Source organism: Mus pahari, chromosome 19, assembly GCF_900095145.1.
Source record: "Mus pahari chromosome 19, PAHARI_EIJ_v1.1, whole genome shotgun sequence".
NCBI lineage: Eukaryota > Metazoa > Chordata > Mammalia > Rodentia > Muridae > Mus > Mus pahari.
In genome coordinates this window covers 20,764,577-20,785,184 of record NC_034608.1, presented here as the reverse complement: position 1 = coordinate 20,785,184, position 20,608 = coordinate 20,764,577, and the positions used below count along the sequence as shown (strand labels likewise).

Genomic DNA, 20,608 nt, shown 5'->3' with positions numbered 1-20,608 from the left:
GCCATTAATGCCCGGGCGCCAGGGTCTCCGGGATGCACGCCTCCCCCCCCCCCCCCCCCCGACCCGCCGCGCATGCGTGCGTCTACTGCCCCACCGCCAGCTGCCACGAGGAGGCAGCCTGATCCCTCTCAGTAATCAGGTGCTAGAAACTGTTAAGCTTGGAGAGTTTGGGGTCTCTTACCAAGACTCCTACAGGCTCAGGAGAATTCCTTATCAGTTCCCCCATGTAACGCTCTTCCTATGATTCTTACTGTCTCAGAGAATCTACTGAGATCTGATCCTTAAGAGCCAACCTTCACTTCACCGGCTCTAAACTGTTTCTAAGTTTTACACTTGCCCCAGCTTTTCAGCCGGCTTCTCCTCCACTGCAACCATCCTCTAAGTCTGGAGCCTAGTGATAGATAGCTCCAGCTCTGGCTGACTACGGAGAGATCATGCGTGTTCATCCTTTTTTTGTTTGGTTGGTTGTTGGTTTTTTTTTTGGTTTTTCAAGATAGGGTTTCTCTGTGTAGCCCTGGCTGTCCTGGAACTCACTTTGTAGACCAGGCTGGCCTTGAAATCAGAAATCCGCCTGCCTCTGCCTCCCAAGGGCTGGGATTAAAGGCGCGTGCCACCATGCCCGGCACGTTCATCCTTTCTTTCACGACCTTGAACTCCGTTTATTCAGCATACTCGGCTCTAAGAAAACCCTACCTGAACTTTCAAGTCTACAAGAACCAGAGTTGTCCTGACCTCTGGCCTCCTCTGATATGAATACTCTTAACTCTCTCCTGTCCCATCCTGTATTTGCCTTTCCCACTGACTTGCCTCGGGACTGCTCAGCCCTGCAGCCAGCAGAAAAATGAACTGGAATTGATAGCAGTTAGTTTTTGGAGAGAAAGTGGGTACCCTAGTGGGAGGAGTCAGGTCGACACAGGTTCAACCCCTTCAGCCCTCTCTAGGACTCATTTTTCCCCCACTGATCATGGCATAGTGATACCTGGTCTTTTGAACACCAAATGTGTCCCATGGAAGACTGGGATGGGGTGTTTGGGTCATGCCCTCTAGCAGGTAGGTGGGTGAACATGAGACCTGCTTTCCTGCCACCCACTCTAGCCGGATCTCCTAGCTTTGCCCATATAACCCCCCCACCCCGTCCTCCTGCCAGTGGGGAACAGGTGTATGGTGGGTGGATGTAAAAGCTAGACCCGCGGACATGTCTAAGCAGGTTACAGGGGCAATAACAGTTCATTTGTGAAAGACCAAGAAGGAGCCCCCATGCCTGGACAACCTCCCTATCCTCTAAGAAAGATATAGGGAAGTGGGTGGGGGGTGGCTCAGCAGGTAAAGGCATTGTTGTACAAACAACCAGAGTTAAATTTTTTGAACCTACATAAATGTGCAAGGAGAAAACAGAACTGTCCACAAAACTGTCTTCTGCCTCCCTCACACACTAATAATTTTAAAAAGAAGGGAAGGGGAAGGGGGCTTAGTGTTTGGCCACTGCCCTCTAGTTGAAAAAGATTAAAGAACCTGGACCAGTTCAGGGGGTAAAGTAGCTTGCTGCCAAGCCTTGCTACCTGAGTTCGATTCCCACAGCTCACATAATAAAGATAAAAAGACTGAACTGACTCCAACAAGTTGTCCTCTGATTTGCACAATTTCACCGTGGCACACACACATGCACATTCTCTCACACTCTCTCAAATATGTGAACATTAAAGGAGAGAGAGAGAGAGAGAGAGAGAGAGAGAGAGAGAGAGAGAGAGAGAGAGAGAGAGAGAGAGAGAGAGAGAGAGAGAGAGAGAGAGACTGACATGCACAGAATAGGGGTGTGAGGCTGGGTCAGAGGCAGCAGGAGCATCTAAGTAATGTGAGAGAACTGAACACGGAAGCACACACAGCACTTGAGAGGCTGAGACAGGAGGACTACTCTAAGATCAAGATCAGTCTGGCCTATAAATGAGGAAAAGTATGGGGAAAGCCCTGGGTTCAATCCCCAGTACCGTGTAAAGTGGACAGGCTTGGAGTCCCTCAAGAGGCGAAGGCAGGGGAATCTATAGTTTACATCCAGCCTTGTCTACAGAGAGAGTTCAGTGACAGACAGGGATACACAAAGAACCTCTGTCTCAAAAAACAAACAAACAAACAAACAAACAAAGCAAACAAACAAAAAACCCAAAACAAAAACCAACAACCACAAAAGACTTCAAGGGCCAGCAAGGGCTATATGAAACCTTGCCTCAGAATCAACAACAGCAAAAATAACAAGGGCAAAGTTAAGTGAAAAGGGAGGATTAGGGGAGGCCACAGCAGACACAGGACCCCCTCTCTCGATTGGGAGCCAGGATAGAAGAAGCTGGGCTGGAAGCTTGGCAAGGGCTAAAGCCCAGGTAAGGACAAAACCATAAAGGTATTACACCTAGGCAGTCCCAAGACAGACAGCTAGCTGGAGGTCAGAGCAACATGGCAAAGCCATGCAGGAAGCTGGGAGCAGGCAAGGAGGTCATGCCAGCAATAGGACTGAGACATCTGGCCTCCTGGGTGGGGACTCCAGGTTGGTATTGGAGGGGTGTTCCTTTCCTGGGGAACAGGCGGGAAGAGTCAAAGGGAGGTGGCAATGGCAGCTGGCTGGCCATGCCATGATCAGAATGCAGAGAATGCCGGCAGCCTGCCCCAGCATGTCCCCCAGAGGAAGCAAATGCCTTGGGCGGGGGGTGGGGGTGGGGGTGGACGGGAACAGAAGCAGGCAGGCTGTCCTGGCCCACCCCCTCACACCTGCTGCCCTCCTATAGAAGGTCAGGCCCTGACATGGAAGGGCAAAAGGGGCCAAGACTGATCCTTTTATGCCACTAGAAGCTGTTAGCCCTGCTTGAACTTTGGAGGCTGTAGGCCTCCAGGCACCTGCCTCCCAGAGGCTAGGGAGGGAGACCTCTGGGAGGAAAATGAAAGGCTGCCTGCCTGCAACCCTGAGGGCAACCCAGATACCTCAGTATGGGTGTAGTCAGGGAGTCAGTGCTCAGAACCGCCAGGACAGGCGCTGGACAAGTTCTAACAACCAGGTGGCCTCCAGCAAAGACCTCCCTTTCCTGAACCTTAGTTCTACATCTGGACAGCAGAGCTAGAAATCCTTGTTGTACAGCATCAGATGGATTTGATGAGATGGCCCCTAGTCTGGGGCTAGGCACATAGTACGTGATCAATAAAGGGTCATTTAAATCACAGCTATCATCATCATCATCATCATCATCATCATCATCATCACCATCACACTGATGGTACTTAAATGCCTGGTATGTGGAGCCAGATAGTCTGTTCAAATCCTGGCTCTCTCTTCTTACCTAGGTAACCTTAGGTAAGTGACTTAGGACTCTCTGAGCTGCAGGCTCCTCCAGGATTTAATGGGACATATCACGGTGCTGACGTCCTCTGAGGGAACACTCAGTGGGGCTCTTGTAGACATGGTATGCCAAGGAGTGCCCTGCTGGCGCCCAATAAGATGTTCCAACCGGAACTCTTGGTAGTGAGTCTTATGATCTGGAAGCTGGAAGACCTGGGTAAGGCAGAGGTGTGCCTTCCCTGCTGGGTGACATCAGGACCTTCTAGTCAAAGCCTCAGTTTTCCTCATCTGGACATGACAGAGAGCCCCTCCTGGGCCTGTCCTAGCAGGCTGCAGCATTACCTACAAATGGTACTGCTGCCCAGCCTGCCGAGCCTACCCACCCAGCAGGGGAGGACATGTGGGTCGAGAGATGCATAGGTGCCGGGCAGTGGTGGCGCACGCCTTTAATCCCAGCACTTGGGAGACAGAGGCAGGTGGATCTCTGAGTTCAAGGCCAGCCTGGTTTACAGAGTGAGTTCCAGGACAGCCAGAGCTATGCAGAGAAACTCTGTCTCGAAAAACCAAAAAAAAAAAAAAAAAAAAAAAAAAAAAAAAAAAAAAAAAAAAAAAAAAAAAAAAAAGAAAGAAAGAAAGAAAGAAAGAAAAGAAAAGAAATAGGTACTCAGGATAGCTAGAGACCTTCCCTTATTGTTTACAGATCTGCCTAAATGGAAATTCCCTGCTGTGCATACTTCAGAAATGGTCTGGGTCAACTACAGTAACGAATGTAAACTGTGCTGGGGAGAAGGCTGAGGCACACAGCTCATAACCTCAGTAAATGAGCACAGGGAACAGACACAGTCCATGTCCCTGTGCCCTGGCTCTGGAGACAGGCCTACTATGATGGTGCTTTGTTAAGGGCAAGGCCTAGCTCCTTTGTCAAGTGGCTCCACCCTGAGCCTAAACCACAGCAACTCCTACCCATATCCACAAACCAGACTCCTTCCTTTACCATCTCCTCTGGTCTCAAGGCTTGGACCTCCCTCCATAGTGCTGCTATGGTTGCATCTCAAAACCTTCTATGGTTCCCCACTGTCCTCAGGTAACATTCCCAAGTCCTCTGAGGTCTAACTTTTGCTCACCAATTCCACCACAAACCCAGAGGCTGTCTCTAGTCTTCTAATTATCTGCTTCTACCCGATGCCTCTGCATACAGTCTCCCTCTGTCTACCTGCCTTGCCTCACTCCATCTAGATGGTCATCAAGCAGCAGCTCATGGACCCCAGGCCCTTTCTCCAAGCCCTTCCTGATTTTTCTGACTGGATGACCATCTTCCTAAGACAGGCACAGCTTTCAGACCACTGACCATCAAGCCCCAACCACTTTAGATTGCTACTGTTCACACACAGCTGTCTACTGCACCCTGCCCTCAGGACAGTCAGGCTAGATTCCCCGCTGGAGGAGTGCCCAGTACCCACCCTCCAATCCACCTTCCACGCAGGAGAAAAGGGCCTGTCGAGAATCGTAGTCTCCCCGTCTTTACCAAGCACCAGAGCCAGCCTGCCTTTATGTGAAGTCTCTAGACTGGCCTCAGTTTCTTCCAAGCAAACACATTCCTGGCTCCCACCTATCAGTGATGTAAAGACAAAACGAGCTAACATTTGAAAGCCTTAGCTTGGGGTCTGTGGTTGATTGCTGTGTTATGGGCTGGGTGTGAAATGTGGTAAGATAACCCTGAGCCATGCTTATCTTCTTGGAGGCCCAGTCCTCCAAGGCCTAGATGTCATCATGACTACCACTCTGTGCCTCCATCAGCCCCACAGGGGCCTGTCTTGAGAGTGGGTTCTCAGGAGAGCCTTGCTGAGGATCCCCAACAAGCACCCTGTAATAATGGCCACACCAAGTCTGAAAAGTCCCTTGCCTGGCATGTGGGCCTCTACCGGATCTGCCGGGAAAAGACCAATCTCCCCCATAGCCCTCCTAGGACGAGCAGCTCATCACCCTTGAAAGCCCAGCTCAGACGGCAGCCCATCCGCCCGCCCTCTTACCTGTTCCGGGCCTGCCCATGATGACTTCCTTCTTGGGGGCAGGGTGGCTGGGATAACTGCTCGGCACTAGAACTGGCAACAGGGCAGCAGGTGAAGGGTGAAAGGCCACGGGCTGGAAGGGTGAAGAAGCCAGGCCCAAGGTGGGCATCGGCTGGGCCACAGCAGTCGGTGCGGCTGGAGGCACAGTGATGGGCACAGGGGCAGGCAGAGGTGGAGGCAGGCCAGGTTTCCCGCTGGCCACCCCAGGGGGCACTGGGGTCTCACGGCAACTCCGTCCAGGTCCCCCGGCCCGTGCCTCACCGGCAGTGCCCACCTCTCCAGGGAATTTGGAAGGTAGTGGCACATCGGGGTTGCGGACAATGACAGGTGAGTCCCGCTGCACAGCGGGTACCCTTCGCACAGAGGGCCCTGGATCTGAGGTGAGTCCAGCAGGTGGGGGCAACAGCAGCAATGGTGAAGGCTGGCGGGAGCGAGAGAAGGGCACAGCGGGTGACACAGCTCGGAAGCCAGCCGGTGTGGAGGGGGTAGGTGTATGGGACACGGAGTCCACTCCAGAGTCTAAGCTGTCACTCTTGGGGAAGTCTGGGGCGGCTCCCCCACCTCCTGCTCCGGAGGCCCCCAATGTCCCTGGATGGGGCAGCAGTTCTGTCTTCCTCCGCCCAGGGCTAATGGGCACAGTAAAGGTTAGGTTGGTCTGGAAGGTGGGTAGGATGCCAGAGGAATGGCGCTCACGAGGGGCAGGTGGCGGTGGATGGGGGCCCAGGTCTGGTGGTGTCAGCACGCCTGCCTTAGGGGTGCTGGCGCTCAGGTGGCGGCTGCGAACAGCAGTGCGTTGGATGACAGGTGAGGCATTGATGGGGCTGAAGTTGGCAGGGCGGAAGCCGAAGAGCGGCGAGGGTGAGGGAGAGGGGGCTGGGGAGAAGGGTGACTGTGTGGAGACCGGAGAGAAAGAGGGCGTGCCTGAGCGGGAGCTGCCCAGTGACACCAACATCACAGCCGCCTCACACTCATCAAACTCGAAGCGTGACAGGTCGGCAGGCGCCACTAGGCGTGGGCGGGAGTCTCCCCGGGCTGCCACACTGCTGGCTTCACTGTCCCTCGAAGTCTCATCGCCCCAGTCAAACTCAGTGCTTCCTTCACGGGCTGCCACACCCGCAGGCCGCCCGGTCCCACCTGGCCCACTGTCTGCCAGGCCCTCCATCTCTTTGGTTCTCATGGACAGGTGGCGCGAGCAGTACCCGCGCCGCTGGGACTCCTTCATGCAGCCATCCCGAGAGCACAGCCGGCGCCACTGCTTGCCATTAAACTTCTTTCGAATGCCATTGGGTGTGCAGACCACGTCGCCCTTCTTGTACTTCTGTTGGGCAGCTGTCAATGGCGTGCGAGCACGGGCTGCTGGTGCAGCTCCCTTCTCCAGCGAGGCCACACTGCTACTGCGGCTGCCACCCTGGCTCCCTTCCTGGCATGGTGAAGGCTGCTCACTAGGGCGGCCAGGGCCACCAAAGGCTGGGGACTTCGGGGGTGGTGACAGGAGCTGGGGTGGAGGCAGTGGGAGCAGGACTGGGGTGCCCAGGGATGGTGGGTGCTTCTCTTCTCCCCCCTCGCAGTGAGTCCCCAGGTTGCTACCGAAGCTGATGTTGGAGACCTCAGCATCCTCAGGTTGCTTCGGCTCCACGGAAGAAGGACAAGGAGGCAAAGTGGGCCCAGGCTCAGCCTGCTCCTCCTCTGGGCCTGCAGGGTGCTTCCTCAGCAAGGCCCTGGGTTCCCAGGGAGGCCGAAGCAGGCGCAGGCTAGAGCGAGTTACCCAGACAGCCTCCTCGGGCTCACGGTGGTGTAGTGGCTGTTGGGCTTGTGGCAGAGTGCCTGGTGGGCCTGCGAGGGAGCTGGGGCCAGGGCTTAGGCGGACCTTATAGGCAGCTGGTTTAGTGGCCACCTCCACCACTACACCCTCTCGGTAGGCAGCCACACCAGGCTCCACACAAGTGCAGACAGCCGTGCCAACCATCAGTGCACCTGGAGGTGGCGTGACATCCAAAACGACGTCCACACCACCACCGGGTACTCCTTCATAGAAAGTCAAGGCACGGTCCCCAGGGAACTGCACACCCAAGTCCTGGCTCCGGCGCACCTGGCGCACGACAGCAGGCAGGAAGAGACCATCACCCCGCCGAGCCAGCACCCGCTGAGACCTCAGCTGCCGCAGGTCATAGCCTTCACTGGTGCCTGTAGAGGGCCAGGGGCCTGGAGCACAAGCCTCAGGGGGCTCGTCCTCCAGGTCGGCTGAGTGCTCACTGGCCGTGTCAGTAGAGGAGGACCGAGTGGAGGTGGGTGGCCGAGGAGGCACACCTAGGGCACTGGCGTCCTCAGGCGTCCGCTCCCGCTCTTCAGGGGCTCCGACCACACCAACGTTGCCAGTGCCGTGCTCCTCCACATACTTCTTCTTGGGGGCTCGAGACTTGAATGTGGCTGTCTTGCGACTGAGTGAGGGCTCCCAGCGGCCTGCCTCCCCATCCCCCTTAGAGTCCTCAGCTAAGCCTGGGGTAGGATCATTGGGCTGCAGCTCTGGATGTGGTCCTTCAGCTCCAGGGTCCCGCTCAGCCTCCTCTTCCTCACCCTCTTCAGCCTCTTCTGGCCCTGCCTGCTCCTGTGGCTGTGCCTCCTCCTCCTCTTCCTCCTCCGGCTTGTCACCCTCCCCAGCCCCTCGCCGCCTCAAAGCCTTGGCCCTGGTAGCTGGTGGGGACTTGCTGCCACTGGCGGAACCTGCAAGGCCAGGGCACGCCTTCTTCATGGGCTTCATCGTCCGTTCACCTGTGAGACAGGAGAGCAGCAGAGATCATCGGAAGCTACAGACCCAGCGTCCCTCGGGTCTTTCCCTTGCTGAGCTGACTTCCTCTAGCTCCCGTGAGCTCTGGCAAGCATTCACACACAGACTGGCACCTGATGGGTCTCCTAAGCGTATAGAACCCTGACTCCCTGCTCCTGCTGCAGGGGACATGCACACACAGGCTCCAGGAGTGTGAGGATCACTGAGAGTTCACACCAAGAAGCAATCACACTGTCCTGAGCTAAGCTGCCTACTGTCCCCGCCACAGCCCGAAGAGGTACTACTATGAAGCAAGGTGCAGAGAGACTGGTGCTTGGATTAGGGTCATCCACCTACAAAACAGCCGGGCAGGGAGTTCAGGGGAGGGGAGGGGAGGGTCTGAACCCAGGTGTTCTAGGGCCCCAGAACAGAGCTCCTAACCACTTCCCTGGGCTGCCTGTCATGTGACCCACACATCACGCTTGCTCTCACTCTCATCACGTAGAAAGCACACACAAATGCACACACAGAGACGCACGCACATAAGCACCAAGCCACAGAAAGGGAGGTGACACAGCTGAGATGTAAGCCTCTCTCCTCCCTCCACTCTCTCTCCACCCCTACAGGCAGTCATGCATGGCCAGGTACTATGGGAAGGAGTAGGCAGCTCAGAGTCCCTAGGGATGTTTGCCCACTCTGCTCAGTATCCCAGGTCTGCCAGGTACAACCATCTTCCCAGGTCCTGGCAGGGAGCAGGCAGGGGCACGTTTGGGGCAAGACCTCATGCCGGGCACTGCCACAGGCTGTACATGAGCACACGCACGCGCACAAGTACCGCACACGTCATCACACAGTGGGACACAGAGCTGCACACCCCAGGGTTTCTCTGTCCCACTACCCGGGAGGGAGTCTTCACCTTTCCCCAGCAGCACCCAGAGTGATGCCTGCAAGCCCAGCCCCCACTTCTGGCCTGCGTGTATCCTCACTCAGTCTGAGCAGGCTGGGCAGGGTGTCTGAAGTGGTCAGCACCCTCAGGGACCCAGATACACTCAACAGCTCCAGGTGAGGATAAGGAGGGTGAGGTCAAAGACGTCAGGACAAGCCCAACAAGCCAACCTCACCCACTTCCTGAACAGTCACTCTGCCCGCCCCCTTCCAAGCTGCCCTGAGAAAAAAAAGAAAGAAAAAAAAAAAAAGGCAAAACAAAACCCCTAAAACTTTACTCCAGAGTGACTTGGAAAACTTGAGAAGCCAAACATGAGTTGTCCTAGATTCCACCAAACACAATCAGAGACCCCTCTGACAGGCTTCAGGCTGACTGGGATCCCGGATCTCATGCTCTCTGGCTTGAGGCCTTCTCCTTCTGTGGGACAATTCTGGGGTTCTCACTGGCAGACTCTGAAGGGCCTGGGATCAGCACCAACCTGCTGAGAGTTAAGCCGACTCCACTGCCATCTCCCCACTGACCTGCTAGGGCACCATTCCGGAGCCTGAGATCTGGTACAAACACTGCTCAGACCTAAGCCTTTACACCCCACCCAGGGCCTCCAAGTACACCAGCCCGACATCCCTTGCCCCGTTACCTGGACCGCCCTCTTTACCCCAGAACCAGACCTCTCTTTCTTGGGGCCTACCTTCTTCCTGTGCACCATAGCTAACTACTACCCAGGGTCCCGTGGGCCCTCACCTCCCTTTCAGGACGTCAAACTCCTGAAGCTGAGGCCACCCCATGCCCTTTAGGGTCTCATCTGCTCTATTTCCATCCGCCCTCCTGACACCATCTTCTCTGCCAATCTCTCCCATCTTGTCACCACCTCTACCTCATTTCCTCAGATACTAGGCCCCCTCCTGTTACCCCCCGCTGGTCACCCCATTTATTTATATCACCTATTCCTCCCAGTCACTCTTCTGTAGGCCATCTCTAGACCTCCAAATCTGACACCTCTGCCCATCGCCTCTCTTTATCACCCCCTCCAACTCGGTCCCCTTCCTCTCCCTGTCACCCTGATCTAATCCTGTTACCCCTCCATTCCTTTTATCAGTACTCTCCCCCAGTTACTCCTTTTCTGTCACTCCCCACTTCCTACCACTTCTTCCACTCTGTCACCCCTTCCCACACCATTCCGCCCACCTCTTTTGCCCTGTACCCCTTCCCGTCCCTGCCACCTGTCCCCTCTCGGCCTCCAGCTCCCCTCCACCCCCACGCAGTGTCAGCCCTAGCCCCGCCCTTCACCTCGGGCTCCGCAGGGTTTCGGGGCGGGGGGCCGTGGCCCCGGCTCAGTCCGGTCCGGTCCCTCCCCGCCCCCCCTCCGGCTCTCCCTCTCGATTCTCCCTTTTTTTTTTTACTCCAACACACAAAATGGTGAATGGACCTGCAACAGCTGGAGCAACCAGCCAATAAACGGCCACAACCCCGGTGACCGGCGCCAACCTAGACCAATAGATATTCGCTGTCTAGTCAGCTCCGCCTATCATCCGCAAGCGACACTTGCTACCACCAATTGCGCTCTTCCGACAGCGCCAGGAGGCGGGGTCAAATTCCAAGACCGGCCTCCCTCCGGGACCGACACCAACCTAAGCCTACGACTGTCTGATCTGCCTAGAACTCTACCTTACAACAAGTAATGGACACCTCCTTTAACCAATTAACAGACTATTTATATGCCGAATGACAATTACAGTACCCAATCAGCATGCATCTTAAGCAAGAAACCAGCCCCTGTGAGGGACAGTAACCAATAAAATGAAGGGAGGCGGGACTAAAGGATATGCCCTCCAATGAACAAGCTCGAGAGGCGTGGCCCGAGGGTTTGTTGACCAGCTGATCGCAATGCCTGCTGGGAATAGTAGTCTTCTTCTGTATCCGGCCCGTAGTCAGAAGCATAAGTCAGACTACAACTCCCATGTGACAGAGTGCATGGAGCTCCAAAGAACCCGGGCGAAGAGAAAAAGTCGGAAAGGGCAGCACCTCCTGAGTCTCTCTGGACACTGGGAACATCTTAGACCCAGGGCCCCGACTCACCCGGATTCCTGGGTCTGGCGTCGCCAGTGGCTCCTCGCAGCGGCGGCTGTAGCGGCACGAGGGGGAGGTGCAAAGAGCAGCCAACCGACACCCGCGAGCTCCGCAGCCAATCAGCAACGGCAGGGGCGGTGCAATGACCTCACCGGTTCTACTCTCTTACCCCTCCCCCACGTGGTTGTTGGTGCTGGTAAACCAGAGTAGAGAAGTTTTTGGGGTAGGGGGATGGGAGGAGAACTAGTGATGTCACCTTTCCTCTGCATGATTGGCTGTCGGGTGGCCGGACTACGGCCAATCAACAGTCTCAAAAAGTCTGGCGCGGCCCCGCGGAAAGCCCTGTTGCCACCAGAAGAAGAGAGGACCTGCGGTTGTAGGGGAGCGCGCTCTGCAGTACTGGCAACCCGCGTGGCCTGTGGCCGTGATGTCAACTCCAAGACTTTTTGATTTTAGGACGGCGCACTTTTCTGATCGCACCCTCCCATCTTCAAACTTTTCTTTTGCGGCACTTCCTGGGGTTTCACTCTTCATTCCGTAGGCGAATAGCCCTATGGCTGTTCACACCTGAGGAAAGATGTGTAAAAATCTTGAGGTGGGTGTCACACCGGAGGTGGGGAAAAGAGCATGTGCCACATACCTCTGAGGCATAGACAGCTGTTGCACCGATGCCGAGTTTACACCAGGTGTGACTATCCCTAGCTTCGCTCTCCCCATCAGGTTTCCCCTGGATCAAAGGGTAATGGAGAATGATGTACACCGGCTCTAAGGAAGGTTTCTCTTGCATATGAAGGATACTCAAAACTGTAATAGTGAAAAAAAAAAATCAAACCACATCTGGTCTATTGTAGCACATCTTACTGTCGGTGCTGGTTAGTTAAGTTGACACAAGTACCAAATCCTGACATAGAGTGAACCCCGATTGCCTCCAAAAGATTACCCTGTAGGCAAGTCAGTGCAGTACTATCTTAATTAGTGGTTAGTGCAGGAGGGGCCAACCTATTGTGGGTGGGTGCCACCCCTGAGAAGGTGGTCCTGGGGTGTATAAGGAAGCAGGCTAAACCATGGAGAGAAAACCATTTATGAAGGGCTCTTCTATGGCTTCTGCTTGAGTTCTTGCCCAGAGGTCCTGCCCTGGCGTCCCTTCAGATGGGCTTAATGAAATATGAGGTGAGATAAACCCTTTTCTCACTGAGCTACTTTACTTAGGTTTACTTATGTTCTGTAAGAGAATGTTCTATGATATATGACTGCTTCACACAGGACATGCAAAAAGCACCCATTATCTATGGCATTTACAGTGAGGCAACTTCTCAGTATCTATAGGAAGTTCCCACCGTCCACTGGGATTCAAGGAAATTTGACTGTCCTTACAAGTTCACAGAGAACTTAATCTATTACCCATGCTATTGTAGAACTCCGCTTTCTGTAGTCCAGGCTGGCCACAAACTGGAATTAATCTTCCTTGGTCTTCCAAGTGCTAGAAATACAACCATTAAGACCATGTCTGGGATGGTGAAGAGCACTAGCTAAAGGACCTTGATTTGAGGCCAAGCATCCATATGGTAGCTCATAAGCATTGGGTAACTCCAGTTCTAGGAACCCAACACCTTCTGCCCTCTGCAGACATAATAAGGCACACATGTTGTTCACAGCCATACCTACCGGCATATTTAAAACTTAAAACATGCACATGTTAGCGGGCAGTGGTGGCACATGCCTTTAATTCTGGCACTTGGGGCAGAGGCAGGTGGACCATCTAAGTTCAAGGCTAGCCTGGTCTACAGTAAATGAGTTTCAGGACAGCCAAGACTATATACAGTAAGACCGTGTTGCCCAAACAAACAAAACATTTGGATAGCTCCTAGTGAGTGGCTCATGGTGGTCACCAAGTAGCGGTGGAGGGGGGTGCACAACAGTTACAGATAATTCTTAGACTTTGCAAATGCAAACCGGCCTTGTCAAGTTTGGATACAAAGAAGATTGTGTGGCCCGCAGGAGGTTACTGCAGGGCAGTTCACAGTTCCCACTGTCCATAGAAGCCTGTGTTATGAAAGAGGCTCAAACAGGCCAGAGTGAAGGTATGTTTCCCCGTCGGTCACATCAGGTGTGAGGATTACACAAACACATCCTGCCAAGGAAATGTTCTGCTGTAGTGCAAAGGCTTTCTGGCCCTAGTGTGATTACGATGTCCACAGAAGGGATTCCCCCACTCACCTATACTGCTTGTGAACAGCATGCAGACATGCAGAGAGACCTGTCAGTAGCAGTTTATACCACAGGCCAAAGCTTATTGGAGGAAAGGTGTGTGTTCAGGGAGCTGAGTCCTGCCCCTGAGAGATTTACATAAACTACAGTTAACTTACATACCCAGTTGCACAGTCCAGTCAGGGAGGGATGGTATTGCCGGAGGTAAAATGCTACTGCCACTACTGCCTTAGATTGCCTGGGGACAAATCGCAGCTGGGCTTCTTCTCAAACTGTGTGAGGTGGGGAAGGTCATTTAATCCCCACCCCACCTCACCCGGTGCCTTGATTTCCACCTCTTTTAAAATGGGAATAGGCTGAGGTGTGGCTCACTGGTAGAGCAATTGCAACCCCCCAGCTTGAGGTCCTGGGTTCTTTTCCCTGCAGGAAAAAGGGAGGGGAGAGAATAAAAGGCCTTGATGGCTTTGTTGGGAAGGCTGGTGAGTTAGAGCAGCTCAAGCTAGTGCTCTTTGAACTGCAGGTTGAAGTTCCGCAAATTTTAAAAAGAAGACTGGAAACCCGGGGCCCGGGTCTGTGATAATAGTACTCAGAAGGTGGAAGTGGGAGGATCCAGATGGTTTGAAGTTCAAGGAAAGCCTGGGCTAGAGAGAGAGCGAGCTGGAGGTCAGCCAGGGCTAAAGGAGACCCTATTTCTGGAAACAACAAGGAAACCAAAAGAACAACCGTGTTCATCATGGAGAAATTCTAAGGTCGGAAGTAATCCTAGCATCAGGAAGGCTGGTGCTGGAGGGTCATCCAAACCTGGGCTGCATCAGCAGACCTTAGCTGAAAAGGCAAAGGAGAAAGGAAAAAAGCTAAATGTTTAAGAAACATCATTTATTTAATCAGATTGGTATATTATGAGATTTTTTTTTTTCAGAATAGTACCTAGTACTCTGATCTATTAACTGTTATAAGTTATTTTATTTCTTTAATGAGTTGGGAATGTAGCTTAGTAACAGGAGCTCATGCTTAAGATGGATAAGGCCCTGGGTTTCATAAATAAATAAATAAATTTACAGTAATAGAAAAGAGGACAAAGGAAATGGCCTATCAGGTAGAGGTACTTGCCACCAAGCCTGAGTCCCAGAGTTCGATCCCCTGAAAGTCATCTTCCAAACTTCACTTGGGCCACGTGTGGTCCGTACATGTCTTGTCCCCAGCATGGATTTCTCTGAGTTCTAGGCCAGCCAGGGCTAAAAATGAGACTGGTCTCAACACCCTTTAAGCATCCCTCCGGAGTGCTGACTGGCCTTCCAGGGCATCGGCACTCACCAGGCAGCTCACAAACATATGTAACTCCAGTTCCAGGGGATCTGGCAACCCCTTCTGGTCTCCATGGGCACCAGGCACACACATGATGCATAGGCATGCATCCAGGCAAAAGCCCTCATACACAAAATAAAATAATTTTGGAGGTTATGGGGTTTTTGTTTTGTTTTGTTTGTTGTTTTTAAGACAGGATCTCACTTTATAGCTAGCTTTGGCTATCCTGGAACTTGATATGTAGAGCAGGTTGGCCAGCCTCAAACTCAGAGATCCATGTGCCTCTGCTCCCTGGGTGCTGGGATGAATGAGATGGGCCACAATGTCCAACAATTTATTTTAAAGACTACTTTGCTGAAAGTGTTAGACTTCAAAATGTATAACACACAGCCAGGCATGGTGGTGCAAACCTTTAATCCCAGCACTCAGGAGGAAGAGGCAGGCGGATCTGGGAGTTTGAGGCCAGCCTGGTCTACAATGGGAGTCCAGGACAGCCAGCCAGGGCTGGTTATACAAACCTTGTCTCAAAAAACATATGGGTGTGTGTCAGTCAGAGAGGGAGGGAGAGAGAGAGAGAGAGAGAGAGAGAAAACTTGGGACAGAGGCAGAACTGCCATGAGATTGAGTGAGATTGAGGGGAGGCCTGCCTAGTCTACACAGTGACAGCATCAAACCAAACAAATGAGTTAGAACAAACAATAGGACAGAATGGTGCATACCCACAATCCCACTCTGCTCCAAAGTTCAAAGTCGGCCTCAGCTACACAGTGAGTTCAATGCCATCTTGGACTGCAGGAGACAACTCAAAAAAAACCCCAAAAAACCAACCAAACAAGCAAACAAAAAACTAAAGGACTGGAGAGATGGCTCAGTGGTTAAGATCACTGGCTGCTCTTCCAGAGGACCTGAGTTTAAATCCCAGCAATGACAGGGTGACTCATAATGGGATCTGTAGCCCTATTCTGGTGTGTCTGAAGACAGCTACAGTGTACTTATACATAATAAATAAATCTTAAAACAAACAAACAAAAAAAGCCCGGCGTGGTGGCGCACGCCTTTAATCCCAGCATTCAGGGAGGCAGAGGCAGGCAGATTTCTGAGTTCGAGGCCAGCCTGGTCTACAAAGTGGGTTCTAGGACAGCCAAGGCTACACAGAGAAACCCTGTCTTGAAAAAACAACAACAACAACAACAACTATATATATATATATATATATATATATATATATATATATATGTATGTATGTATGTGTGTGTGTATGTATATATACATACACACACATTTTTGTGTTGGTTTCCTTTTTTTTTCAGCTGAAAATTTTACTTTATTTACATCATCACCTGCCTCCTGACTGTAGTTTCCCCTCCCCGTTTTCCTCTTTTTTTTTTTTTTTTTCCTTTTTTTTTGGTTTTTCGAGACAGGGTTTCTCTATGTACCCTTGGCTGTCCTGGANCTCNCTNTGTAGNCCAGGCTGGCCTCGAACTCAGAAATCCGCCTGCCTCTGCCTCCCAAGTGCTGGGATTAAAGGCGTGCGCCACCACCGCCCGGCTTTTTTTTTTTTTTTTTTTTCCTTTTTTTTTGGTTTTTCGAGACAGGGTTTCTCTATGTACCCTTGGCTGTCCTGGANCTCNCTNTGTAGNCCAGGCTGGCCTCGAACTCAGAAACCCGCCTGCCTCTGCCTCCCAAGTGCTGGGATTAAAGGCGTGCGCCACCACCGCCCGGCTTTTTTTTTTTTTTTTTTCTTTTTTGACATGGGTTCTCAGTATGCAGTCCTGGCTGTCCTCCAGCTAGCTTTGTAGACAAGCCTGCCTGGCATTAAATTCACAGAGACCCGCCTATCTCGGCCTTCTCCGTACTTCCCTGTGTAGGCTGGATCACGTAGCATGTGCATATGTTACCCTGAGTTCCCTGCCGAGACCACACTGCTCTAAACCACCCAGCAGTCTCCGCAGCCACCTTTCCCTATGCTCTTGACAGGATTTACACTGTGTCAGGCTGGCCTCGCCTCAGTAGACAGCTGAGATTTACTTCAAACCTGAAATCCTCCTGTCTCAGCCTCCTGAGCCACCGTGCTTTGCTTGAAAGTACTTTTGGGGGGTTGAAGAGGCAGCCTGACTGGCGCTTGCTGCTCTTACGAAGGACCCAAAGCTGGTTCCCATCACCAAGACAGTCTGAGTCTCCAGTTGAGGGGCCCAGCACCTTCTGGCCTCTACTGGTACTAGCTAGGTTCACACACGGTGCACTTGCAAAAACACAGGAAAAGATTCATACACGTACAAGAAAATTAAATCTTTAGAGGGTGGGATGGAGATAAAGCACAGTGGCTAGCAACACTTGCTGTTCTTCCAGAGGACACGAGTTCATTTCCCGGCACCCATATCAGGAGGCTGTCTGCCTGCAATTCAGTTACAGAGGATCTGACCCCTCTGGCCTCCAAAAGCACCTGTCTTCACATGCATGTACAGCCCCACAAATACACAAACATACACACATAACTTAAAATAATTTTAAAAATAAACTTTGGGCAAGAGACACACACACACACACACACTTATCCATGTGAGTGCACACACACACAAAATATTTCTAAAAAATATTTTCAAGTGTAAAGTCATCCATGCTTTTAATTCCGGCACAGGGAAGGGAGCAGCAGGCAGGCTCTCTGTAAATTTGAGGCTAGCTTGGTCTACATGATGAATTCCAGGGGAGACCCAAACAATAACACCCATTCTCAATTTCTTTTCTTTTTTTTTTCTCTTCTTTTTAGATTTATTTATTTTATATATGTGAGTACACTGTAGCTGTCTTCAGACACACCAGAAGAGGGCATCGGATCCCATTACAGATGGTTGTGAGTCACCATATCGTTGCTGGGATTTGAACTCAAGACCTCTGGAAGAACAGTCTATGCTCTAAACACTGAGCCATCTCTCCAGCCCCCCCATTCTCAATTTCTTTTTTTCTTTTCTTTTTTTCTTGTTTGGCTCTCTTTTTTTCAAGTATGGAGGGACCAAGGGTCTCAAACATGCTAAACGTGGACTCTACTGCTGAACCTTCCCCCTCAGTCTCAGCAGTGTGATTATTTTTATTTGAAGAAGAAAGTCTGTTTGCTTTGTGAGAGGGCCTAACCATGTAGGGCTGACAGGCCTAAAACCTACTACATAGACCACGTTAGCATTGAACTCATGACTCTCCTATTTCTGCCCCCTAAATGCTGGGATTGTCAGCATGTCCCATCATGCCTGGCTAGCCCGACACGTTTTAAGGAGTCTATACATAGCCATGAGCCAGAAGACATCTATAATCTCAGCCCTCAGGAGGCTATGGTAGGCAGAGAGCTCTGAATTTGAGGTCAGCTTGGTCTACACGGTGAGATACTGTCTCAAAGACAAATAGAATATGCTTTCACGATCTTAATTGGCAATCCTATTCACGCTTTGTTTGTGCTTAGGGAAGGGATTCTAGGGCCAAGAAAATCTGTGTCATGAGTCAACTGATCCATCAGGAAGTGGTATTGAACACAGGTCCAATCATCAAGTTGAGGCAATGATAAAATGGGATATTTAACCTGCCTTCCCCACCCCACCCTCTTTAACAACATTGTATTTTATTTTATTTTGGTTTTTTCAAGATAGGGTTTCTCTGTGTAGCCCGGGCTGTCCTGGGACTCACTTTGTAGACCAGGCTGGCCTTGAACTAAGAAATCTGCCTGCCTCTGCATCCTGAGTGCTGGAATTAAAGGCGTGCACCACCACGCCCGGCTATTTTATTTATTTTTAAATGTATTCGGCTTGCAGGTATGTAAGTGCTCCATGTGTGTGCCTGGTACCAATGGAAGTAAGAAGATGGCATCAGATCACCTGAAACTGGAGTTATTCACAGTTGTTAGCTAGCCACTGTCTGTGCACAGGGAACCAAACCTGCGTCTTCTTTGAAAACAACCAGCCGGGCGTGGTGGTGCATGCCTTTAATTCCAGCACTCGGGAGGCAGAGGCAGGCAGATTTCTTAGTTCAAGGCCAGCCTGGTCTACAGAGTGAGTCCCAGGACAGCCAGGGCTACACAGAGAAAGCCCATCTCAAAATAAATAAATAAATAAAATTTTAAAAAAAAGAAAGAAAAGAAAAACAACAAATATTCTTTTTTTTTTTTTCTTTTTTGGTTTTTTCGAGACAGGGTTTCTCTGTATAGCCCTGGCTGTCCTGGAACTCACTTTGTAGACCAGGCTGGCCACGATCACAGAAATCTGCCTGCCTCTGCCTCCCAAGTGCTGGGATTAAAGGCGTGCGTCACCACGCCCAGCTCGTAACAACAAATATTATTTTTTTAAAAAACATTTATTTATTTATTATATGTAAGTACACTGTAGCTGTCTTCAGACACTCCAGAAGAGGGAGTCAGATCTTATTACTGATGGTTATGAGCCACCATGTGGTTGCTGGGATTTGAACTCCGGACCTTCGGAAGAGCAGTCAGATGCTCTTACCCACTGAGCCATCTCACCAGCCCCCAACAACAGATATTCTTTTTTTTTTTTTTTTTACTTTTTTTTTCCTTTTCTTTTTTTCTGTTTTATTAACAAATATTCTTAACCCCTTCAGTTCTATCACATCATCATCACCATCACCACTACCACCATCATCATCACCATCATCATTATCGTTATTTTGGAGATAGGGTTTCTCTGTGTTAGCCCTGACTGTCCTGGAATTCTCTCTGTAGACCAGGCTACCCTGAAACTCATAGACCCTTTTGTCTTTGCCCTCTGAGTGCTGGGATTAAAGGAGTGTGCCACCACTGTCTGACTGTCCTGGAGGTCCTCTTGACCTCAAACTGGATATATGAGAAAGATCACCTTCAACTCCTGATCCTCCTGCCTCCAACTATCAAGTGTGTGGATAAAAAAAACAAAACAAAACAAACAAACAAACAAACAAATCAAGTGTGTGAATTATTTTGTGTCACCATCACACTTCCTTCTCCTGTATGGGAGAGCTCACTTGAAATGACAAGTATTTCACCTTCACAGGGAATCCTAGTGTTTTAACTTGTGTGTGCACAGAAGAGAGGTTGGGTTACCTTTAACGGGAAAACTGAAATTGATGGAGACTAACAGAAAATATAATTGTATGGTTACAACGACCCAAGGAGGGCTGGAGAGAGAGATGGCTCAGCTGGTAAGAGCACTGACTGCTCTTCTGAAGGTCCTGAGTTCAATCCCCAGCAATCACATGATGGCTCATAACCACCCTTAATGGGATCCGATGCCTTCTTCCTACTTCTGGTGTGTCTGAAGATAGCTACAGTGCACTCAAATACATAAAATAAGTAAATACAATCTTCAAAGGCCCAAGGAATTTAACTGGAGCATGAGGTAGCTATTAATCAAAACTGAAATTAAATTGCTACACTCTCACTGGAATTTATTGGGGCCATTGTTGACTGAGGTTCAGTGTAAAAGTTAGGTCTGGTGCCCCCATGCTCCCAGAATAAAACTCAGACTCAGCTGGGCGTGGTGGCGCAGGCCTTTAATCCCAGCACTCGGGAGGCAGAGACAGGAGGATTTCTGAGTTCGAGGCCAGCCTGGTCTACAAAGTGAGTTCCAGGACAGAGAAACCCTGTCTCAAAAAACAACCACAACAAAAAAACAAAAACAAAAACAAAAAAAAGACTCAGACTCAAATGATTTACAAATACCTTAGCCATATAGCTAGGCTCTTCTCTGACCAGATCCTAACTAAAATAACCCATCTGTTTTAACCTATGTTCTACCACGTGGCTGGCTACCTGTGCTCAGGTACCATGCCTCTGTTTTGCTATATCTTGCCAAGTGAATCTCTTGTGCCCCACACTCTTGCCCTGAATCTTTTTTCTTCCTGCCAGTGTCCCGCCTCCTATTTCCTGCCTCAGCTCATTGGCTGTCTGCTTTTTT

The 20,608-nt window shown here is 51.1% G+C and overlaps 1 protein-coding gene and 1 long non-coding RNA gene across 10 annotated transcripts in view; both read right to left on the bottom strand.

The window, feature by feature from the left end:
- Cic (capicua transcriptional repressor) overlaps positions 1-11,270 on the bottom strand; it is a 27,632-nt gene extending 16,362 nt beyond the window's left edge. For 6 of the 9 annotated variants that reach the window (XM_021219699.2, XM_029531705.1, XM_029531704.1 and 3 more), the window contains exons 1-2: positions 10,386-10,484; positions 5,350-8,157 (exon numbers count right to left, since the gene is read on the bottom strand). In XM_021219699.2, the coding sequence (XP_021075358.1) occupies positions 5,350-8,146 (2,797 nt within the window). In that variant the 5' untranslated portion in view covers positions 8,147-8,157; positions 10,386-10,484. Of the gene's footprint in view, positions 1-5,349; positions 8,158-9,576; positions 9,650-10,385; positions 10,485-11,174 lie in introns of those variants that run through there. The other 3 variants (XM_021219700.2, XM_029531701.1, XM_029531702.1) reach the window with 2 other exon arrangements.
- Positions 11,271-11,326: 56 nt separating this feature from the next.
- On the bottom strand, positions 11,327-13,791 carry LOC115062584. Its single transcript, XR_003842525.1, has 3 exons — positions 13,536-13,791; positions 11,806-11,969; positions 11,327-11,732 (listed from the first exon to the last, which is right to left on the bottom strand). It is a non-coding gene; the product is annotated as an uncharacterized LOC115062584 (long non-coding RNA).
- Positions 13,792-20,608: the final 6,817 nt, after the last annotated feature.